At 43.3% G+C, this 20,991-nt stretch overlaps 1 protein-coding gene across 2 annotated transcripts; it reads left to right on the forward strand.

The window, feature by feature from the left end:
• The first annotated feature begins 2,381 nt into the window (after positions 1–2,381).
• Positions 2,382–11,911, forward strand: NGDN (neuroguidin). Of its 2 annotated transcripts, XM_058738563.1 has the most exons (11): positions 2,382–2,447; positions 2,771–2,830; positions 3,425–3,496; positions 7,098–7,235; positions 7,477–7,561; positions 7,658–7,710; positions 7,954–8,074; positions 8,170–8,338; positions 9,060–9,216; positions 9,360–9,417; positions 9,873–11,911. In XM_058738563.1, the coding sequence occupies exons 1-11, from the start codon at positions 2,427–2,429 to the stop codon at positions 9,890–9,892; spliced, it is 954 nt and encodes a 317-aa protein (XP_058594546.1). In that variant the 5' UTR covers positions 2,382–2,426; the 3' UTR covers positions 9,893–11,911. The 2 variants fall into 2 exon arrangements, with proteins under 2 accessions (XP_058594546.1, XP_058594547.1); XM_058738564.1 differs by lacking the exon at positions 3,425–3,496 and having other exon boundaries at positions 2,405–2,447.
• Positions 11,912–20,991: the final 9,080 nt, after the last annotated feature.

Below are 20,991 nucleotides of genomic sequence, written 5' to 3' on the forward strand. Positions count from 1 at the left end.
CATTCTTTTTTATGGCTGAGTAATATTCCAGTGTGTGTGTGTGTGTCTGTGTGTGTGTACCACATATACACATATGTATGTATACCACATCTTCTTTATACACTCATCAGTTGATGGACACTTGGGCTATTTCCATAATTTGGAACTAATCTTTGGGGCACCTGGGTGGCTTAGTCAGTTGAGCATCTCACTCTTGATTTCGGCTCAGGTCAAGATCTCACTGTGCGATCAAGCCCCATGTTGGGCTCCGTGCTGACAGTAGGGAGCTTGCTTGGAATTCTCTCTTTCCCTCTATCTGCCCCTTCCCCATTTGCATTCTCTCTCTCTCTCTCAAAATAAATAAATAAATAAACTTAAAAAAATTAAAAAAGAAAACGCTGAGCAGGATGGATACCAAAAAAACAAAAACCTAAAACCAAAAAAACCCCATACATAGGCATACCATGTTGAAACTGCAAAAGCCAAAGACAGAAAAATCCTGAAAGAAATCAGAGAGAAAAAAAAAAATCTTATATCTAGAGGAATGGACAGGAAGTACAGTACATGCAAATGTTATTAATGACTAACAGTTTATGGAATTGTTGGAATAGAAAACAATAAATTTAATGATCTTGTGTTCTCTGCCAATACTTGGTTGAGTCCTGGAAGAGTTTTACAAAGACTTAGTGTACTGTTAACTCCAAGATTTTCTTGTAACGAAAAGAATGATTAGTAAGTATTTAATAATCAAAACCAAAACAAAGTAGTGTAATTTGTTCTTTGCTGACATCATAATGCATGGGAACAGATTAATTTCAAGTCCCAAGGAAAAGAAAAGCTTACTTGTAACCTAACAAGACAAGTACGAGAATTTATGTTGAGATGGAAAATTTTCATAATACAGATCCTGACAAACGGTACAAAAATTATTGGTTAGGGGACCCTGGGTGGCTCAGTCAGTTAAGCCTCCAACTTCATTGCTTGTCAGGATCTCACGAGTTCCAGACCCACTTGAGGCTCTGGGCAGACAGCTCAGAGCTTGGAGCCTGCTTCGGATTCTGTGTCTGTCTGTCTGTCTGTCTCTCTCTCTCTCTCTCTCCCACTTGTGCTCTCTCTCTCTCAAAAATAAATAAACATTAAAAACTTTTTTTTTAATTATTGGTTAATTGAATGAATAGGCTGTCAAGGCACCCTGAGCTTCCATGGTGGGCCTGAAGCAGCAAAACAATGTTAAGAGACACGGTGATTGGATACAACCCCTACCTATTCTTCCTGAGTCCAACAAAAGATTTAGAAACCAGGATTTTCCCACCCTGAGTGCAGAGATACAGGGGTTATTCCTTCCTTAGTTCCAGAAGACAGTTCCAAGTCAGGAGATCTGATTTCTAGTCCTAGGTCAGCTTGGACAAATTCAAGACCATTATTAACCTTTTGCAGTGCTTATTTCTTAAGGCAGGTGATGGAAGCAAGTAATACCCTCCCAATTTACTTTATCAGCTTGTGAGAAGCAGGAGTTGACATATTTTAAAGTATTGAGAAAAGATGAGGCAGGGCATAATGAAATACGGGGTGGGTTTGGGCCAAATTCGGCTGCGAAATTGTGTGACGGGGGCAAGTCACATAAATCTCAACTGGCTTCCTCATGTGTAAAACGTGCTCCCTTTTAAGTCCCCAAATAGATAGGGATGAGGAGTGTTGGGGCTGCATCTGGGGGGGGGGGGGTGTCTTTCCGCAGTGTCCCCAGTAAACACGATGAGGGACATGGGCACCAAGTGTCGGTGTGTCCGTTTCTAAACCCTGGCTCTGGACTTCTCTGGCTCAACTGTCTTATTTACGGATGAAAAAAAATGTCAGAGACCGAGTGACTTCTCCAGGGTCACACAAGAGTGTATCACAAAGTCTATGCAAGGGCCTTGAGGCCGGTGGGGAACCTCGCGTGGTCCGCGTTGGAACAGCAGACAGCTTTGGCGGATCCGCAACGCTGCCGTGTCAGAGCGAAGCCAAGGACTGCCACCTAGCGGTAGATTGTGGCCACGCAAGGGCAGCGTAGTGAAAAAGACTGGGTTCTGCGGCCTCCGGGGAGCCAATAGGCTATCAGTTTGCTCAGCAAACTCCTTTTTTCCATAGGGTCTTTCTAACTGTCGATCAATCGCTTGCCCCGTTTTTATTGGTTTAGCTTCCATCATTCTCCTCAATATACTAATCACGCGCCCCTTTCCACGAGTAATTTTACGTCATTGGATCTCCCCCTAAGTCTGACGAATTTAGTCAGTTCTTCCATTCTATTGGCTGGGCGTGGCTTCTCCTCCCCACATCCTGTTCGGGGCGGAAGTGAGAGGCTCTTATTTCTATTGGCTTAGATTTGCAAGCGGGAGTTGTCTATCAAGTCTATCAGATAACGTTGGCTCTCCGAAAGTACCGCCCCGGAACAGGCGGGGTTTGTGAAGATGGCGGCGCCTGGGAATCTTGTGAGTTTGTTTCCTTGTGTAGGCATTTCCTTACTTCAGCGGCTCTGGGCAAATAATTGGCGCGAGGAAAAGGAGGTGACGAAAGTAGCTTTAGAGAAACAGCTTCCCTGATACAGCAGGGTAAAAGCAGCAGTAGGGTGAGGGGGCTGAAGTTACCGCTTCTCCTAGAAACCTGGAGGGCTGGCCGACTGTGAAACGAGTTTGCGAAAAGTCGGGAATGTGGGGTGTCTGAAGGAGAAGAGGGTTTTCCTCCCCATACGTCCAGTCTTCTAATAATCCTGAGGAAATAAGTGCTTTTCTTTAATTCTCTCTCCCTCTCATAGGCGGTGCTGGAGTCAGACCTGCAAAGTGCCGTGACACTTTTGAAAAACCTTCAGGATCAGGTGAGTCATGTCACCCCCTTGGGGATGGGTCACTGACGGATTGGCTTTCGTTTTGTGTGCTTCACCTCCAAACTTTGGTCGTTTGAGGGACATATATTTGAATGATACCAAATTCCTTAAGAGCCAAGTGACTTAATGAAAAAACCTTTTCGGGCTAGAATTCAAAGTAATTTATTTCTGCATCTAAAGCAATACAGAAAACTCCAAAAAGAAGTTATCTGAATGTATTTCCTTTATTCTCATAGCTAAAGAAACCAATGCTGGGAAAGGTGATAGGATTTGCCCTTTGGGTAGCCAGCTGTATTGGTTGATTCAGCCAGTACAGATAAGGTACAGTCTCCCCACATCACCACTGACCCAGTTCCCATCCCCTCCCCATGGTTTGATAAGATGATTTCTTTAGCTTTAAGAAGTAGAAATTTTTTTGTACTTTATGAAAAAGTATCAGAAACCATCTTTCCTATACTGTCTGAGAAGAAAGGTAGTAACAATATTTTAGGCTTTGTTTCAGGTGATTTGTTTAGTTTTTGCCCTTCCATGCTCAGAGATGACTAGGTGTATTCTCGTCAGCGGTTTTATTTGGACTAATTTCAGGTGATGGCTGTAACTGCACAAGTACAAGCTCTGACCAAAAAAGTTCAAGCTAGAGCCTATCCTACAGAGAAGGTAAGACGTATTTGAAGAGTCAGCATTCCCTGACTTCTTCTCAACAGCTGTTTCATCATAAATTTATTGTGTTGTATTGGAACTTCAAAGATGAATAAGATCCAGTTTCTGTGCTGAAGTCTAGGAGAGGAGACAGATCAAAACAATAGGTATAAGCAACAGCAGAATTGCTGATGAGTCATAATGAGTACTTTGCAAGCCCAGGAGAGAGATTAAATAATTGCCAGAGGAACAGAGGAAGTCAGGGAAGGCTTCTCACACAGGTGGTAACAGGATTGTGCGGAATAAATAGGACTCCAGGGAACAGAAAGAAACAGCATGTACAAAGGGACAGAGTCCTGAAAGCATGGTGATATACTGGGAAAGGAGGTCATTTAGTGTGGTTGGATGTACAGTGTGGGGGTGGAAGGTGGGGAGTAGGAAGTAAGACTAGGAAAGTAGTCACTCTGTGAAGAGCCTTGTAGGCCAACTGAGGAGTTACTATTGTATTTCATCCAATCTAATGCTGTTAATTTGGGACCTGCCACTTATTTTGTATACAAAAAAAAATTCGGCCTGTTAACACATGACATAACATTAAGGTACCATTGATTAAAAGATACATCCTGACTTTAGAGATGTGAAAATATGAAAACAATATGCATATTAAAATTGAAATATGGTGGTTTTTAATTTAAGGTCTTGTAGAACCTTCTTAGGGATCATTGGATATGGAGCAGTATAGAAGGAGGGCTTTGGATCCTTCTTGAAGGATCCTTGAAGTGGAAAACTCTTGTTTTATATGTGGAGTTTTTGTTCTAAGATATTACTTAATATACTCCATAGGTCAACAAAAGTATGAAAATCATTGTGGTAACTTAAAAAGAGTCACTGAAAGATTTTTAAATATGGGATTTACAGAAGATTTATGCTTTAGAAAGACAGCTAATAGAATTTTTTTTTTTAATGATTTTATTTTGGGAGGCACCTGGCTGGCTCCATTGGTAGAGTATGTGACTCATGATCTTAGGGTCATGAGTTCAAGCCTCACGACGGGTGTGGAGCCTACTTAAAAAAAAAAAAAAAAAGATTTTATTTTTTAAGTAATCTCTACACCCGTGTGGGGCTCAAACTTCCAACCTAGGGATCAAGAGTAACATGCTTCACTGACTGAGCCAGCCACGCGCCCCTAGAGCTAATAGAGTTTCTATTATGTTCTCTTTGCCTTTTCTATCTCATTCAGTTTTGTTCTTACCTATTTTTATTTTTATCATTGTGTTTTCTTCTTTTTGATTTTTTTCCTCATATGCTTATAACTCTATTTGAACTTGACAGAGTCCAAGCTAGTCAGGAAGAACCTACTTCTCAAATTCTTGGCTGGTTCTGGGCTGCCAGCATATATATTAGATCACTATATATTTGTTTATTCATTGAACAGAATTTAGTAACTTATCTTTCAGGACCGAAAATTACTAAGTGCTTTACAGACTATAGAGTTCTTTCATATTATCTTTTTTAAGCTCGTAATTACTCTTCGGGGCAGAAAGGAAATACTGTATATGCTATAGATGAGGAGACTGGGGTCATGAGATTGAGTTACCCATTATTTGACTACTAAATGCCTAATTCAGAAGTTAAACTCAGTTTGTCTTTAAATTCTTTGCGCCTCCACCTGTTACCACACTAGTGCTGATCTCCAGCAGCTTCCCATGTTTGTTCAAAAATACCCAAGGCTTTGGTGTTAGAGTCAGACTGAGTTTGAATCCCATACTCCTCTAATACGTGTGTAATTTTAGGCAGAGTATTTAACCTGAAATAAAATAGGTCTTCCAAGGGCTGTCGACTTTTCAGTTTCATTTTAAGTAGTCACAAAGACTTTTTTTTTTTAATGTTTATTTATTTTTTTTTTAATTTTTTTTTTTTAACATTTATTCATTTTTGAGACAGAGAGAGACAGAGCATGAATGGGGGAGGGTCAGAGAGAGGGAGACACAGAATTGAAACAGGCTCCGGGCTCTGAGCTGTCAGCACAGGGGCCCGACGCGGGGCTCGAACTCACGGACCGCGAGATCGTGACCTGAGCCGAAGTCGGCGCTCAACCGACTGAGCCACCCAGGCGCCCCATGTTTATTTATTTTTGAAAGAGAGAGAGAGCACAAGCAGGGAGGGGCAGAGAGTAAGGGAGACACAGAATCTGAAGCAGGCTGCAGGCTCCAGATATCAGCACAGAGCCCAACGTGGGGCTCAAACCCACAAACCATGAGATCATGACCTGAGTTGAAGTTGGATGCTTTACCAACTGAGCCACCCAGGCACCCCAACTTCTTTAACAACTGTAGCTTAAGTGCCCTCCTGTGTTACTCATATGATATTTGCTTGATTATCTGACTGTAAATGTAATGTGATTTTAATTTTAGAAAGTTTGGAAGATGCATAGAAGCATAAAGAAGAAAATTTTAAACCAATATAATCACCATTCTGAGATAACCACTGGGGTATATTTTTGGGAAATTTATTTTATTGTAAAAGTAATGTATGCCTGATGAAAAATACTTTCACAATACAAATGCTCCATTTCTTCCTTTTCCTCATCTTGATCCCCAGGGAGAGCAGTTGTTACTAGTGTGTTATCTTCCAGAGATTTTTCTCTGTGTATAAAATGTGTGCGTCAGGGGCACCTGAGTGTCTCAGTCAGTTAAGCGTCCGACTTCAGCTCAGGTCACGATCTCATGGTTTGTGAGTTCCAGCCCTGCGTCTGATTCTGTGCTGACAGCTCAGAGCCTGGAGCCTGCTTCGGATTCGGTGTCTCCCTCTCTGTTCCTCCCCTGCTCGCACTCTCTCTCTCAAAAATAAATAAAGATTAAAAAAAAATTGAAATAGGCTGATGGGGGGTGGGAGGGAGAGGAGGGTGGGTGATGGGTATTGAGGAGGGCACCTTTTGGGATGAGCACTGGGTGTTGTATGGAAACCAATTTGACAATAAATTTCATAAATAAATAAATAGAAAGAGACCCCTTAAAAAAATAAAATAAATAAAAATTTAAAAAAAATTGAAATAAATAAAATGTGTGCATCATACTCTCCCTGCCTTAACTGAAACCATATTGTAGTGTAGAAAGTGCTGACATGGAATTAAGTCCATGTCAGTATGTATAGATCATTGTTTTTAACTGTATCACATAATTGTATGGGGATAAAAACCAATAATTGTTTTGATTAAAGATTGAACATCATATGGTGACAAAATTTGTCAAAATTTGGAAGGGCCTTAAAGGTAGAAGCCAAGGATACTGTTTTCCACACAGACTCCACAATAAAGAATTGCCCATTCCCATATGTCAATGGCCCTGAGATTGAGAAACCCTACCATAGTAGTTTTGGGGACATTTTATTGATTTTTGTGCTCTTACTGTCTTGCAGTAATTCTCAGAGCTTTGCTTCTCTCATAATTTTCTTAGTGGCCGTTTTAGGTACAGTCACGTCCTTGAGACTACTCCAGATACCTTGTATAAACTGATGAGGAAAAACTTGAACTTGGAAAAAATTACCCTGTTTACCCTAGGCTCTCCTCCTGTTTCTTTGGCTAAAACTGAATTGGCATCTCTTACTCTTTTGTTCTCAGGGTCTCAGCCTCTTGGAAGTGAAGGACCAGCTATTGCTCATGTACCTTATGGATTTAACCCATCTCATCCTGGACAAAGCCTCAGGAGGGTCTCTTCAGGGACATGCTGCAGTTCTGAGACTGGTAGAGATCCGCACGGTATGAAGCATTTCGCATCTTAGCGTTCTGGGTTTCCACAGCCTGAACCCTAGGACTGTCACACAATAGCTCTCATTTAAGTGGGTGTTCTCATGATTAAGTGAGGAAACCAAATGAAAAAAGTATTTTTTTTTCACTTGCTCTGTTTATATTTTAGATGCTTTATCTGGCAAGTTAATGTAGAGGCTTTGACATGTTTAATTTGGGGAAGGGAACGTAACCCTATTTAACCACATTATAGGTTTTGGAAAAGCTTCGTCCCTTGGACCAAAAACTGAAGTATCAGATTGACAAGCTAGTCAAGACTGCAGTGACAGGCAGCCTCAGTAAGTGGCAGAAGCTGTAAGATTATGTAGGGACTATCATAAATTTCCAAATCTTGTAAAATCCCTTGTTTGTGCCCCCCCCCCCCCCCCCCCCAGGTGAGAATGACCCTCTCCGTTTTAAGCCTCATCCCAGCAATATGATGAGCAAGGTAAGGGATTGCATTCACCTGATTTTCCTGAGGGCTCAAAGCCTGAATGAGCCTCATGGTGATCCTGGATCTCCTGGGATTCTCTTATTACTGTTGACTCCTGTCTTGTGCCTTAGAATGTAGAGTATGAGATTTTCCTTTCTCCCCTTTGTTTATATTCCCAACTCCCCAGGGTACTCTAGCTTTGGTTTTACTTAGTGTCTAACACTTGCTGAGTTTATGGATTTTGCGTTCCTTTTGTAGTTGAGCTCTGAGGACGAGGAGGAAGACGAAGCAGAAGGCCAGTCTGAAGCTTCAGGAAAGAAATCTGTAAAAGGAACAGTTAAGAAATACGTTCCACCACGCTTGGTTCCAGTACATTATGGTATGAACTGTGTCTACTGCCTCCTCAGCATAAATTGTGTCTCTTTTATCTTTTTCTCTGTTCTGGGATAACCCTCGCTGATTTTTATCATATAGATGAAACAGAAGCTGAGAGGGAAAAGAAACGCCTAGAACGGGCCAGAAAACGGGCATTGAGCAGCTCTGTCATTCGTGAACTTAAGGAGCAGTACTCAGATGCTCCAGAGGAAATCCGTGATGCTCGGCATCCTCATGTCACCCGCCAGAGTCAGGAGGATCAACACAGGTCTGAATCCTTGCAATTGGAAATTGTTTTCTACCCCATGGAGACCTGTCCTTATGCTTTGGATGGATATGATTAAGCCTGGTACCAAGAGAATTCACATTATAGAGAAAGTAGAGTGGAAAATGGGCTGATAGTTTCTAAGAATTAGGGTTGGTAAGTACAGAATAGGAGCTCGGGAAAAAATATCTTCCCAAGTATTTAGGCTGAGCAGATGCTATACGAAGAGGAATATGTGCAGTTCCGCCTAGTGGGACTTTAAAAATTCCGTATTTCACTGTCACAACTCTCACTTCTGTGCAGAAGCCAATAAAATCAAGTTTTTATAGTGGCATCAAGAATGCTAGACAGGTTCAGGAAAGAAAAGCAGGAAAGTGACTATAACGTGAATACAGACTCATCAACTTTACCTGGGCGGCAGTCTCCACCGTTGATAGATTTGAGTGAAGGGGCTCATGTAGGAATTCTGTTCCTGAAGGTGAAAGTTTTTTGGTATAATAGTTTAAATATTCTTATGGATGGGCTATGAGTTCATCTCTAGGGAGGAGGGAATTTCTAGCATAAAGAACATTTCATTGAAGAAGCTCAATATGTGCATTGATTGTTCTTAAATATTGACTTGCTGTGACATTTCGTGAGAACTATTTGAAGAAGGGGTGAAGATTTTTAGCTGCAGCTTTCTGTGTGTAGATTGAACATGTTGTAAACTGTGTTTCTGTGGCAGGATTAACTATGAGGAGAGCATGATGGTGCGTTTAAGTGTCAGTAAGCGCGAGAAAGGACGACGAAAACGAGCGAGTGTCATGAATTCACAACTTCATTCCCTCACACACTTTAGTGACATCAGTGCTTTGACAGGAGGAACACCCCATCTTGATGAGGTAAGGCTGCGATACAGTGGTGGGAAAGCAGCTTCCTTGATTTCAGCCAGGTGCACGTGGGGCTCATTACCATGAGGAACACGGAAAGGGGTGCTGACACCTGGAAGCACCTGCCATTCCTTCACTTTTCCATCTGTCTCCAGGACCAGAATCCTATTAAGAAGCGTAAGAAGATACCTAAGAAAAGTCGAAAGAAAAAAGGTCAGTGAACGGCTAGGACTTGGATGGTTAAGTGCAGAGTAGGGAGTATGAATTGGGATGTCAGCTGTCTGGATTTGCCATGTTAGGTCTCAGACCAACCCCTGTAGTTACCTCTTCCAGACTGAGCATTGATTTTTTAGAAGTGGGCTTTCTCTTTTTTGCCAAGCTGAAAATCAGCATCATTCGCAAAAAAAAAAGGTTTCTGGGTTCTGTTTCTAAGGTCCCACAGTTGGTGTGCAGGCTTCCTTAAGTAGGACTATGAAAATGTCACTTGAAGGAACTGTTTTCCAAGTTTAGTTTCATTCCTACTTCTAGTCCTTTGTCCTGGGAGGATGTACAGAGTACTGTCTAGGGGACCCAACCTTCTTGAGCCCTTTTCTCTAGGTTTCTTTTTTTCTGTCCCCTCAGCTTTTCCAACTGTCCTTTGCCTTATTCTTGGTTTCCCTTCCTTTCAGGTTTTCGGAGGCGGCGGTGATGATGGGTGTACATATTTGTATATCTGTTGTTATCCAGGGATACTTCTAATTTCACTGTATGTAGGTTTTGGTTTTTTTTTCCTTGAAATTCATTAATTGTTTACTCTGGATATGTGGAAAGATCTTTATTAATAAAATTGATTTTACTTACGAAATGAACCTGCTTTTGCATATGTATTGTATGACTGGAATCACTGGGTATGGGGTTTTTCTGGTGAGATGGTAATAAAAGGATAAAGGGAAAGATGAAATTTTGCAGGGGGAGTGAGAGAAGGTTGGCTTTATAGTTTGTTTTGATAGTTTACTTTTCTCAGAAGCTATAAATTGGTTCCTTAGCAAAAAATATTGAGCGATTAGAGTGGTGTAATCAACTCTTCTGGCCCACGTGGCCATAAGTTCGTGTATGATTTGTTGTAATAGAGTGCAAGTCATCTTAAGGTATGTGGGTTTTGTTAATGTAACTTGCTGGCCACCAGATGGGGTCAGTGATTCAGGAAACCTTTGGTTCATGACTAGCAAAAGCTGTATTGTAGAACTTTTTCTCATTGTTAAGTTACTCATATCTCCACTTTTGAATGTTTTTCTTTTCTTCCTAAAATAAAATAAACATAGGGCTGATCTTTGGTCAGTTATAGGGAGAGAGTTTATCCAGAAAGAACAGCAGAGTGAGCAGACTAGAGTATGAAGAATCAGTATAGTCTTGTGTTTTGCAGCCTCTTTGACCTTCCTTTAACTAAGGTCTTAGTTCACTAGTCAGTTAAAGGCCAGTCCTTTTATAAATGCTTGCAAAGGAGTGCCAAAAAAATAGGCAGATGGAAAATTCCTAGCTTGAAGATCAAAAGAATGAAAATGTCACCAAAATATCTGCCCAAATCAAGAGACTGGTAGGAGTTACATATCTGAGATCTTGTATTCTGTCCAGAGAACGACCTCTGTTGGTGGGAGAGCCTTTAGGCTTGGATAATACAGAAGGTGAAAAGGGGAACCGGAAAGGACAGAAGTTGAAGAATCTGTTGAATAAATTTACTACAGTTTTTTTAAGTGCTTAGGATTTCATGAAGACCTAATTTTGTGTCTGTATTCCTGGGCAGTGTCATGGAGAGAAGTAGAATTGGGTTATTGCATCACTAAATCCTTGGTTCTGAGTCCTGTGAATTTGGACTTCTACTAGTCTGCCTGATCAGGGCAGGGTGTGTTTTTAGTTGGCTGTAGCCTGATAGAAAGTAGGAGTCAACCTAGTATTGTCTCCTGTTAACTTGAGCAGATCACTTAACATTCCTGGCCTTTGATTTTCCTTAGCTGAAAAATGAAGGGGTTAGACTGAATCTCTGAGATTTCTTCCAGAATGGGCTTATTTCTAGGGCCTTGAACTTTTAGTCCGTGGTAGTCTGAGTGAGCCTGACCTGCCTAGGGCCCTGATACTTCTGTTTCTTCAAGTGAATCTAAACAAAGAGCCACGGAACAGGTTTAGAGATTCTTTTCCCTTTCTGGCTGAACTAAGTGGACAGGAGGTTCAGTTCAAAAATACTTAGTTAGGACCACCTCATTTGCTTCTTAGGACTGACTGTTGCATTGGCTTCTCATTTATTAAGATTTTTGGGTTACAGGAACTGCCAAGGAAAAGGAAGTGGTGGTGGTTTTTTTCTCCTAAGATCTTACTTTGTGTTACATATTGAGCTAAGAGCTTTATACATAATCCTTACAAATTATAGATCATCTCTATTTTACCAGTAAGGAAACTGAGACACTTAGGCAGTCTGCCCAAGGTTACATTGCTAATAAATGAAGAGAACCAGTACTTGAAGAACACAATTGTGTGGAGGCCCTCAAGTATCCTGGGGTTCATGAAAGTCTTCAGGTTGTTTGTTTTTCCTTTTTAAAAATACTGGTAGGTAGGTTATAGAGTTTAGCTCCCTCTTCCCTACTGCCCCCACTCCTGTTCAAAGTCTTGTCTTCAAAGAAACCACAAGTTCCAGATACTGTTCTGCCCTCTTGGTGTTATACCAGTGAGTATAACACCTGTTATACAAACATCTGTACTTTTGTGGATCTTCTATTAATTCAATCCAGTCTTTATTCCCAGGATATCTTGTTATCCCTGGTTTCTAGACGATAGGCACTATTTGAAAAAGGTTTTCAACAAAATGTTGAATAATTTCTGAGAATATCTGCCCCAGAGTCATCAAATACTGTTTAGAGTATGCTGCTGACAAAGTTTTATTTGGATTCTCAAAATGGGAAACAGGTATAAGTGAAGTTACTTTAGTTAAAGTGAGGATGAAGAAGCCTAGAGCTCTATGTTCTCATAGCCTGCTTTTCCCAAGATTTCTGAATAGCTGCAAGCAACCTTTAAAACTCCATAGAATGGGGTACCTGGGTGAGTTAGTCATTAAGCATCTGACACTTAGTGAGTTTGAGTCCCACTTTGGGTGTGCTCAAGCCCCACTTCAGAAAAGCTTGTGCCCTGCTTTGGATGAGCTCGAGTCCTGGTTCTCTCTCTCTCTTTGTCTCTCTCTCTGCCCCTCGCTCACTTGTGCCCTATCTCTCAAACAAAAACAAAAACAAAAAAACCCAAAAAACAGAAAACACATAGGATATAGTTTGATAACCACTGTTAACAGTAGTAGAGCAAGGGAACAAAGCATTCAAATCTCAGGGTTTCTTTATGGCTGATGTTTGCTTCTCTTGTATCCTATATTCCTGCTCAGAGATTCACTCCTCTGATTGTTGAGACCATATGAATGTCCGATTTCGTCAGTGCACTGCTAACAACAGATAATTTCCAGTGTTCACTAAGTGATGTCTGTCACTAGTTCACATGAGCATCTTGTGATAGTAAAGTCTTGGCCTTGTTCTAGTCAAATGATTTAGTGTCTCTGCCTTAGTTTTTTCATCTGAGGAGGGGGGAAGAGGGTTTGACCAAGACCTGTTTTTCCTTACTAGCTTTGTTTTGTTATGATTTTACGAAGAATTAGGGAGATGTCTGTCAGGAGTTCACAGCAGTCTTCATGGATGTATTTTTTTCATTAGAAAAATATTTTTTGGTTATAAGGAAGGGATGACCTGATTGTGTTCATTTTCAGTACCATGGAGAGTTCAAGCTTTCCTGTCTCATTCCTTTCCTTGGGTTGGCGGAAGGTACATAGCTAAACCAGTCCATAGAGCTGCATGGTATAGATCTGCCACTTTGCAGAGCCCAGTTTATCTATCCAGTCTCCAGTTCTGATTGGTAGCAGATTGAGTGAGAGTCAACAACAGTCCTGAGTATCCCCATCCTCCCTGGGAGCTATTAGATGTGTAAAGCTCAGATCCTTGTTTAGACTTATCCAAACATGGAGGCATGTGAGTGAACTCCTGCCTTCTGCTTTGTTGGTAACATCATTCATATTGTGATGCGCAAGATTTTTAACAGCGCTTGAGAAGAACTCTGTCCCCTATTCTTTGCTTACAGACCCTTGAGGAGACTTAAACTTGCTGTTTCATTTCTTGGCCTCAGCTTCTCTTTCTGCCTCTGCATGGAGAAAGGCATCACTGCTCTGGCTCTCTGCCCAGTCTCGCTTTTGTATTTCTTTGATCTCATTGTTGAGAGGGTCTCAGAGAAGCCCCAAGAGTCGTGCCTTCGCATGTTTAAGCTATTGATGCTCTTGAAATAACAGAGCGTCGCTGTGTAAGAAGTATATTAAAGGTCTGTCCTGAACAAATTTGGGTCAATAGGTGGCAGTAGTCACCTAGTCCCGAGGCCCTGACACCCCCTGAACACAAGCACATTTGATGGCCATTATATTTAAGGTTGTGAGAAAGGAGGTCACATTGAAATAAAAATGGGGGGAAAACAGCCCTTTTTGGTGGGATCCAGGGAATGCTGAAACGTACTGGATTAGTTCTGTGGGGGTGTTGTATGGGGGAGATTGCCGTCAGCTTGAAGGGCCCTGGTAGGAAAGCAGGGCCTCAGGATTGGGGGAGGACTCCGTGGGTACTAAGGTTTCTGAGAGAGCTGGAGCAAGACCGTGTTAAATGAGGACCAGTGCTGAAAAGAGAGTCTAGGGTTGGGGGGGGTGGTGGCGAGTAGAGACAGAGAGAGTGGTGGAAGAGGGAGGAGCAGAGCTGTGTGAAGGGACCAGGGAAAGGGTGGGCTGTGATAGGGAGGACTGCGGTTAGAGGGGGAGGGGGAGGCTGCTGCAATACTGAGCCTATCTAATGGGGGAGGGGAGAAGAGGGGAGGGGGATATTGGTCTGTGCTGCAGCTGCATTGGCTCCCCTCCCCCACACTTCCCAAGGAGCTGGAGCAGTGCTGGCAAATCTATCTTCATGTATTTATTATTATTAAAAATGTGACGGATCCTTCCTCCCTGGAAGTACAACAAATACCACTGATCATATTTCTCTCTCTCCTCCCTCTGAAGAGCTTTTGCATTCTCCCTTTCATTCTTTCCACCCTGTCCCCCTCCCGGGTCTGTTTGACTGGTGGGGGTGGACCCTTCCTTTTCCTTTTCTGAGCTTGGTGGCTCCCTGGGGGTTTCTAATGATGGTTGGGAGTTTCAAGGCAATGCTGGGAGGAAGCAGCTGAGTGAGGGGCATCCATGGCCCCAGGGAGGGAGCTGTACTCCCAACATCCAGTGGGGAAAGGAAATCACTTGGAAATAGAGATAAAATCCTTTCTCCAGCTAATGAAAGAAGCAGGCACACTCGTCCTTTACAGTACCCGGCATTCCTTCCTTTTCATACCCTTTTCTCCTGCCTGAATTCTGAGGGGAAAACCCCCTTGGAATGGAAAAAGCCAGGAGTTATGTGGCCTCCCTCCCTTTCCTTGTTAAGTCCTTCTTTTCCCAGGAGAGCCATATAGAATTTATTCTTCTAGCCTGCGTGTTGGTTACTGAGAGGTTTGAAGGGCAGAAGCCATGGCTTTCTCCCTTCCCATCCGCACCCCAGACTTCCATGCCCAGGTGGGGGCCTCTTTTGTTGCTGTCTGTAACCCTTCGTCATGCCCATAGGTGGTGCTGCTGTTGCTCTGCATGCTAGGCCCTCCTCCCCAACACCATTCCTCCCACCCCCTGGCGCCCTCCCTCTTTCCCCAGCCCTCTACTGCCTGATTGTTATTCCACCGACGTCTCCTCTACTGTTCCCTTCCTCAAATTAATTTTGTGGCGCTCTTTTTTCCGCAGTGCCATCTTCCCCTCCCCCCTGCTCCAGCTCTCTTGCTTTCTCTATTTCTCTCTCTCTCTCCTTCTCTCTGTCTGAAGGGTTTCTGTCTCCTACCCCTATAGTAAATCTGCACTCTTCCTTACTCCCTTTCTTTTTCTTTATCTCTTCTACTGTTGGCATCTTACAGATGAGTCTCCTAATGAAAAGGGGCTATGAATGAGTGGGTGAGAAGAGAGCAGGGGATCTAAGGGGTCAGTGTCGAGGTCTAGGTCAGGAGAATGACAAGTTCTGTGAGGGAAGTGAATGCAGGTGCAAAGTAAAGGTATCCTTTGCTGTCCAAATCTATTCAGTTCCTGGATTTGGATAATTAGAACTCAGCTGGCAAGGGAATACTGAGCTATCTGAATTCACAGAATTTGATTCCATGTGCTGGGAAAATGCGAGATAGGGGGGGTCACAAGAATTCAGATAATAAGGGCTTCATCCAAAAACTTCTGGTTTCGATTGCTAAGGATAGCTGTGGTTTTGTTACCCTGTTTTTGAAGACTCTGGAAGAAAACCATGCTCTAAAACCTGTTCTCTGGTCCTTCAGGAGATGCCTTGTTACTGACCTTTTGAGTCCTGAGAAGGTCCTTTCCAGGACAGCTGTGATGCCTACTTGAGGGGCATCCTGGCTGTAGGACCTGAGTGTGCTCTTGTAGCCTGCTTCCTCCTTCTGTCATTCCATGTCTCCTTTATCTCAGCCAAGTTGATATGGTCGCCTTACTCAGCCATAGCTGCCTTTATTGTTTATTGTTTCCAGAATATACCCCAAATTGATCAGACTATTATCCCAGCTCTTGCCCCACCTTGCTTCTTAACTTTGTCTGGAGACTGCTCATTGTGTGACCAGTACAGTCCCTCAGCTAACTCAGCAGTGTTGTTGATTGTAAGGTTATCCAATTTCTAGGATGGCTAACTTCCCTCTTATTGAATTATTTTTATGGATTACTAGCATCCTAGCAACTCTCTGGACAATAGTGCTGAGTCTTTGCCTTGTGTGTGCCCTAGGAATTATGGACGGACATGTGGCCTCCTTCCTTCATTTCCTGGTGGCAGGAGATCTTCCTTAGCATAAGTGGCAGCCCCAGAGTCACTAGCTCCCACTTCCCTAGCATGTGTGGGTCAAGGCTGCCTCCTAGACTATGGAGAGAAGCAGAGTTGCCTGCCCAGCAGAGTGCAGGAAAAATCCTCTGTGAAAACGGGAGCTAGAACACCACACCCTTCACTTTATTATCTGAGCCTTGCAGGTAGGTGCCTGTGAAAACCTCTCTTTTGCCTGCCTCCTGCCTTCCTAAGGTGTGTGTATTGACAGGCGGATAGGCCAGTGGACTCTTTGTTTCCACAGTTGTGTTTTCTACTGCCCTTTTTCAGAATTCTAGTTAGAGTCATGGACTCATGTTAATATAGCAGTGATCCCTCTCTTGAAAGCACAAGGCTCAATATTTGTTGTACTGAATGGTAGGAACTTTCAGCTTTAGTACCCTTCTAAAAGAGTTATAAATTAAGTTTTAACTATTTCTGGGGCCCCAGAGTGGCTCAGTCGGTTAAGTGTCCGACTGCGGCTCAGGTCATGATCTTACAGTTCGTGAGTTCGAGCCCCGCATCTGGCGCTGTGCTGACAGCTCAGAGCCTGGATCCTGCTTCAGATTCTGTGCCTCCCTTTCTCACTGCCCTTCCCCTCCTCACACTCTGTGCCTCTTTCAAAAATAGATAAAAACATTACACAAAAAAATTTTTAACTATTTCTTCCCCTGGTGCTATAGCTAAAATTGGTCGATTTTTGTTTTCTTTCACTCAGGCCTTATAGAGGGAAGTGATTTGTCCAAAGCTGTATAAATAAATCATTGACAGAGCTGGCATTAGAGCCTATTATCTTCTCCAACAGCTAGGTCTGACTTTGTTGACTACCTCTTGGAAACCAGTGTTCCAATTTCATCCCCAGAGTCACAGACAGCCTTGAAGCCAGCAGCCCAGTCAGATTTTATGTCTAGGTTAAGCCAGCCTTGGTTGCCCTGCTGAGGGAGAACATCAGCAGTGGGAGAGCTGGGGTATGTGGGCTGGATGAGGGAGCTGGCCAGCACTCTCCTTGTGCATTTCATAGTCCAGGCTAGCGGAGGGGCCTCAACAGTGCCAAGGTAGGGGATTTCCAAAGCCCTGGCTTCTATTTGCCTTTCCAGATTTAATTTGACCTTAATGCTAACTAATATGCCCCATTCCCCTAAGATTTCTCCCTCTCAAAAATATCTTGGAGCTAGATAGCTCCAGCTCTTACTGGTGGATGCTGGAAACTCTGATCTCTGCTCTTTCCTTGCTGCTCGTTTGCAACTAACTCTTCAGTTCCAGGACCACTACAATTACAAAAAGCTCTGTGGACCACCTGCTTCCTCATACTAGTGCCTGTGATCCTAAATCTAGTGTAAAACCGTCATTGTGGCTATATTAATAAATGTCCTTATAATTTTTATTGTTAATTAAAACCTAGACTAGAAAGTAGGCTCAGAAAGCATTCATGTGTTTCCATTCTGACTCAGCCTGTAGCAACTTACTCTGAGAACTGCTTTGTCTCATCTGCCAGCCTTGGGTTTAGCCCCACGGGTGAACTCTGAAGAATAAAGAGCCCCTGAGTTTCTACTTCCTCTCTCCCAATTGTGATTCACTCACTGCTAGCTCTTGCAGGAAGCCCTAGGTGGTAAAGAGATCAAATCAGAATTCCTAGCCAGGAAAACCCTGTCTCTTAGCTACAATGACCCCTGTCTGCCATTGCATTCAGCTCTATGGCAGTTAACACCAGAAAAGCTTCATCTGGCTTCACACCCTCCTTCTGTTTCTTTCAGTCAAGCCTTATGTAATCTATCACTGATGGCAGACTTCCTTCTTGCCCTCCTTTATTCCCTCCAAGGCTTTAAGCTCCAAAGTTTCCTAGATGCCTCCCACCAACGGGGTGCTTTCTGAAGCCCAGCCTTTTCTGTCTTTATCATCCCTCAAATCCTCAAATCAACCCCCTAATGGATGTATTTCCCTCAGTATCAGATGACACCCTTAGCCAGCTGGGTGGTGCTAAAAATCCCATTCCTCACCCATCTCCCCGCTGGAGCTCCTGGAATCGGGTTCTGCAGCCTCCTGTCATCCTAGCCTCCTTTTCTGTTCATTTGGAAGCTTTTCTCCATTGCTTTTGATAAATTCCTGGTTTGGCAGCAATATCCAGTATTTAGGAAGGTCCTGCAGGATGAGTTCCCTGTCTCCGGCATCTTAGTTGATCCTCAGAAGGATCTGCTCCTGCCCCTCCCTGCCTTGATGCCATTCCCTGTCTGCCTGGCCTAGGCTGGACGGAATCAGTATGTGGAAGTCCTCTGCTCAGATACTCCATCCCTCTTGATCCATCGTGACAAACAAAGCATGGCTCTGACCCTCACTTCCTCCTCCAATATTTATTTCTTCTCCTTTACCTTCTCCCACTTCTCCCTTCCCTCCTCATGTACACTCTTCATTCCTCTTCCTTTAAATCTCCTTCTTGTTCACTTACTCCCCGTCATCCATCTGTGCCTACTACCTCCACCCTTCCCCCTCCCCCTCGCCACCATCTTTCATTTTCATCTATCTTCCTCATTGCCTGTACATGCTGAGGAAACAGGCTGGTATGGGAAGAAGGGCTGCAGAGTGGGTCCCTGGTTGTCAGAGTAAGCTGTCCCTTGTTCTCCAGAGAATTAGTGGCTCTCTTTTCCCATCTTGTCCTCAGTGGTCCTTAGGGGCCAGGGAACCCCAAGATGCTGGCTCTGAACAATCTCTCCTCTTTGCTTCATCCATTGTTGAAGAGGAGAGGAGTCATTGGATCCGATGCCCTCTTCTTTTGCTCTTCCCGAGTACGGGTCTGACCGTGTTTCTCCCCTCTTTTCTTGTTTTCTCCCTCTTTCTGTCTCTCCCCATCACAAAGCAGCGGCAGGACTGAATGAGTCTGTCTAGAGGCTCTGCCAGTCTGTGCCCCTCACTCTTGCCCCTCCCCCATCGCTGTGCGTGCTATGGGGGGGGGGAGGGGGGCTGGAGGGCGGTGGCATGGTGCCAGCCAACCCAGAACCATCTCCGGTGCCTTCTGCACTGAGGCGGGCTCTGTCTCTCCCACCCTCCTCCTCTCCCACTCTTCCTCTCCCATTTTTAATTAGCTACTGAATTAATTAAATCCCACATGCTAATTAACATTCCTACAGGGAAGAATGCCAGGTCAGAAAAGCAGGGGGTGGTAAAGCAAGACTTGTACCCATCTAGGATAAGAGATTTGTGGGTGGGAGGTAGGGGGAAAGGGGTAAAGGGTAGATGAGGAAAGAATCTATGAGTGCAAAGAAACCCGAGAGAGATAGGAAGAGACAGAGAAAAGAAATCATGGAGAGTGGAACCTATTAAAAAGGAAAATAATTAGAATAATTAACATGGGGGAAATGAAAGTGTCTTGAAGTCTCTGAAGGTTAGAAGGTAGAACTGAGGGTCTCAAACATTAGCGTGCATAAATAACCTGAGAAATAATGATACAAAGGATGCTGATTTGCTGCCTTGAATGTCTTCCAGAGAAATAAATCTCAATTTTAATAGGAATACTTTAGATTACAAACGAAGGAGAACTTCCAGGGGCACCTGGGTGGCTCAGTCAGTTAAGTGTCCGACGTCAGCTCAGGTCATGATCTCACAGTTTGTGAGTTCAAGCCCCACGTCAGGCTCTGTGCTGACAGCTCAGAGCCTGGAACCTGCTTCAGATTCTGTGTCTCCCTCTCTCTCTGACCCTCCCCCACTCACACTCTGTCTCTGTCTGTCTCTCAAGAATAAATAAACATTAAAAAAAATTTTTTTTTTTTTAAAGAAACAAAAGAGAACTTCCTCCTTGCAACGCAGTGGCATACTCTGCAGAAGAAACTCTGGGAGATAAGTGATCTGTCTAGAATGGTTAAAGTTTGCCCAAAGCCAGAGGAGATGATGAACTTCGAAGGTTTTTTCTAGATACATAGATGTTAATCCCTAAGTGTGTATCTGTTCTGGAGAAACAAGAAAATCCAGGATGGGAAAATTCGGGATTCATTCTCAGTTCCCTTTCCTTATTGCATTCCAGGTGAACTTTGAGTTTGCTCTCTGTGGTCTGTTTAGCTTTTTAGGGGTGAGCCTTCTCTTCAAATCAGAAATTGCTTCGCTGGGAGGTTTAGAGCAGTAATTCTTAGCGAGTACTTCAGAAAGATGAGTGCCTTATGGCTAGCATGGCTTCTGTCCTTGACCAGGGGGTAGAGAGGAGAATGGCTAGAGTTACATAGAGGGCAGAAAAGGAAGGTTGGTGTGGATTGACAAGGGTGTGTCTGGCACCAGGGATTTCATTAAGGTCACTACTGTGGCCCAACCTGAAAAAAAATAGGGACAGCTTGCTTGTCATTGCTTTTGACCTCTGAAGAGTAAAGAAAACTATATTCAGTACAGATCTAAACTCACCCCGTTTAGCCCCCTACCAAGAACTGAAGTCTGGGAGGAGTCCAGCAGGTTAGAAGAATATTTCCCAACCATTTTCAGTCTGAAATATGTCAGGAGCAAGTGCTGTGTTGTCTACACCCCTAACCGTGGTTCAGTTAGATGGCATTCCTCACCAGTATACTGCAGTAATTGATTCATTCAAAAATATTTGTATACGAGCTGTGCAGGGCATAGAGTATCATTAATTTAAAAGACATTTATTAAGCACCTACTGTCTGCCAGACACACTAGGCATTAGGTTTAGATAAAGCTATTACATCTAAGGAATTTATATTTTGGTTCAGGGAAAAAAGATGTATTACAGTAAAGTGCAGTAACTCACTCTGTGTATATGTGTAAATATGTGTGTGCTCCTATAGCACCTGGTACTTGTGCTGCTTTTGTGTCCTCTTATGTGGTTACTTATTCCTTCTTA

Source organism: Neofelis nebulosa, chromosome 7 (genome assembly GCF_028018385.1).
Source record: "Neofelis nebulosa isolate mNeoNeb1 chromosome 7, mNeoNeb1.pri, whole genome shotgun sequence".
Lineage (NCBI taxonomy): Eukaryota > Metazoa > Chordata > Mammalia > Carnivora > Felidae > Neofelis > Neofelis nebulosa.

Coding starts and splice junctions, on each gene's coding strand:
- NGDN (XM_058738563.1), top strand. CDS start 2,427: ATGGCGGCGCCTGGGAATCTT. Junction 2,448..2,770: donor TGGCGGCGCCTGGGAATCTT/GTGAGTTTGTTT, acceptor TCCCTCTCATAG/GCGGTGCTGGAGTCAGACCT. Junction 9,418..9,872: donor GAAAAGTCGAAAGAAAAAAG/GTCAGTGAACGG, acceptor CCTTCCTTTCAG/GTTTTCGGAGGCGGCGGTGA.